The 2,292-nt window shown below is 42.9% G+C and overlaps 1 protein-coding gene across 1 annotated transcript in view; it reads left to right on the forward strand.

Moving 5' to 3' along the window:
* Window positions 1-923: 923 nt before the first annotated feature.
* LOC103807412 (isoleucine--tRNA ligase, cytoplasmic-like) overlaps window positions 924-2,292 on the forward strand; it is a gene marked incomplete at its 3' end in the record, with an annotated part of 30,455 nt that continues 29,086 nt past the window's right edge. Inside the window, exons 1-3 of the mRNA XM_009080139.1 lie at window positions 924-1,042; window positions 1,523-1,679; window positions 2,149-2,268. Coding sequence (XP_009078387.1) covers window positions 924-1,042; window positions 1,523-1,679; window positions 2,149-2,268 — 396 coding nt within the window. The remainder of the gene's footprint in view (window positions 1,043-1,522; window positions 1,680-2,148; window positions 2,269-2,292) is intronic.

The raw sequence follows: 2,292 nt of genomic DNA on the forward strand, positions 1-2,292 counted from the left end.
AGTCTTCATGCATTTGCATTTGTTGCTGCTTGTGGTTAGTATTTACAAACCCAAGGGAATCACAAAACTCACTCCTCTTGCCGTTATTTGTGGTTCTACAATGCTGTGCAAAGCTCGAGGCTGCTTAGCTCCTTCTGGTGTGGGTGCTCAGGAGCAGCAGCACTGAAGTTAGATGTGGGAGAATGTGTTTATTCTGTGCACTCATCTATTACAATGTTCATAGCCAGTTTTCTCCTGTCATAAATATCCTTATTCCCAGAGCTTTTGCTTAGTGCTTTCTGTGGCATTTTCGTGAAATCTGCCTCCTTTGAATCTCGTAGCAGGTCTGGAGCCAAACAGCTGTTGTGTGTTCCTAATGGTGTTGAGAATTCTCTTCCTGGTGTTGCTTGTGCATTATTTTGCTGGTAGTGATCTTCATTGACTTACTCAGAATTGAAGAGTGGCTTTGGGCTCTGGTGGCCAAAACCCACGAAATAAGAGAAGACCTTCAGGAAATGGCCAGCAAGAAGTAGCCTGTTGTGGCTAGTTCACTACTTCACAGACTAGTGCTGATGGGTCAGTTTGAACTTGGAAGCTTTTCCTGAAGAAAATACCTCACACTTGTAACCAAAGTATAATTTGCCCTATGAGTGTTTTCTATAGGAAACAGAAATAAAAGCATAATAAAAAATGAATAGCCATAGTTGAATGGAGATTCCTTTTCTTGCTACAAAATTTTGATGCTAGTCTCTCAAAATCATTAGGCTTTTTTTAGCGGAGTGCTTGCTTCCATGTCTGCACTGGATCAAGCTCTTTGGAAAACTGAGCTATGACTTGGTGGTGTATGGATTTGTGATATAAAAAGTTGTATTTGTGAAGTATATTATTCTCACTTCTGTTCAATATGTATTTTCTTTTCTCTCCTTGGTTATTGATGGGAAAGAATGGTTCAACAAGTTCCAGAAAACATAAGTTTTCCCAATGAGGAAGAGAAGATATTGAAGCTATGGAAACACCTTAATTGTTTTCAGGAATGCTTAAAGCAATCAAAGAACAGACCTAGGTAAGAATCTGTTAAAAGCTGTAGCAACTGTGTGACAAAGCAAGGTTTGCTTAGCTGTAATGAATTATTTGGCCTTGGCTCTGCAAACAGCAGCTGCTTCCTGTGCAGAGAGCAGCCCTGGCACTGCCCTTTTTATTTGCACCCTGTGAACAATCAGCAGTGTTCAAACAGTACTAATAAACCTGTGATATCCTGCTTGGTGAGTTTATGAAAGGGATCTGCAGGTAAGCAAAGACAGCCCTTTCCCATGTCAGCCAGCTGTGGAGCTGTGTTCAGGAGGAATCTTGGTAGAACTGGCAGCTGGGGGGAGCTGCAGGGTGTTCCCTTTAGTCCCTCTGCCAGTGTGACACCTGTGCTAACTGGTCATGGGAGAGGAAGAAACTGATGATGTCCTAGCATAAGCAGAGAGATAGACTTAGCCTGTGTGAAGACTTGAGGCTCAGTTTTTCCTTTAATTAGGAATGTTGTTTTGTGTTGTAGGTTTAACTTCTACGATGGCCCTCCGTTTGCTACTGGGCTTCCCCACTATGGCCATATCCTAGCAGGAACCATCAAAGACATTGTCACCAGATTTGCTCACCAGAGTGGTTTTCACGTTGACAGAAGATTTGGCTGGGATTGCCACGGCTTACCTGTCGTATGTGTGATGACTGCATATAGATATTTCTGTTGGTTCTTCTTTCCATGCTAGTAGCTGCTTGTCAGTCATGTTTCTGTTGATCTTACCCCTGGCTTTGTTGCTGAAAGAGAAATGCAACTCCTGTGCCCAGTGTGTTGCTGTGGCTTTTGTGTGTGGTGATTTCAGGAGCTTTCTACTGCTCCCCTGCACTTGATTCGTTGTTATAAACATGTGCTTCTTTTGGCACATACTTCAGAGATGGGTTTTTGTTCATTTTTCTAAAGATAGTCAAGAAATAGTTATGCCAGGGTTAGCATTTGAAATCCCTGCTTAGTTCAGGGGACAGTCAGTACTCATGACATCTCAGAAGGATAAAGGAGGCCCTTTAGCTTCCTTAGGATGCATAGAACATAAACTATCCAGAGAAATCCTGAAAGCTTTTGCTAACAGGGTGGGTGCTGTGTTTGCTTGTTTCCAATGCTTCCAGGAGTATGAGATTGACAAGACCTTGGGCATTAAAGGGCCAGAGGACGTGGCCAAGATGGGGATTGAAGAGTACAACAACCAGTGCAGAGGAATTGTGATGAGATATGCTCAGGAGTGGGAGGTAAGGAAAGACTCAGTCCATTCC

This window comes from Acanthisitta chloris, unplaced genomic scaffold (genome assembly GCF_000695815.1).
Source record: "Acanthisitta chloris isolate BGI_N310 unplaced genomic scaffold, ASM69581v1 scaffold10238, whole genome shotgun sequence".
NCBI classification, from domain to species: Eukaryota; Metazoa; Chordata; class Aves; order Passeriformes; family Acanthisittidae; genus Acanthisitta; species Acanthisitta chloris.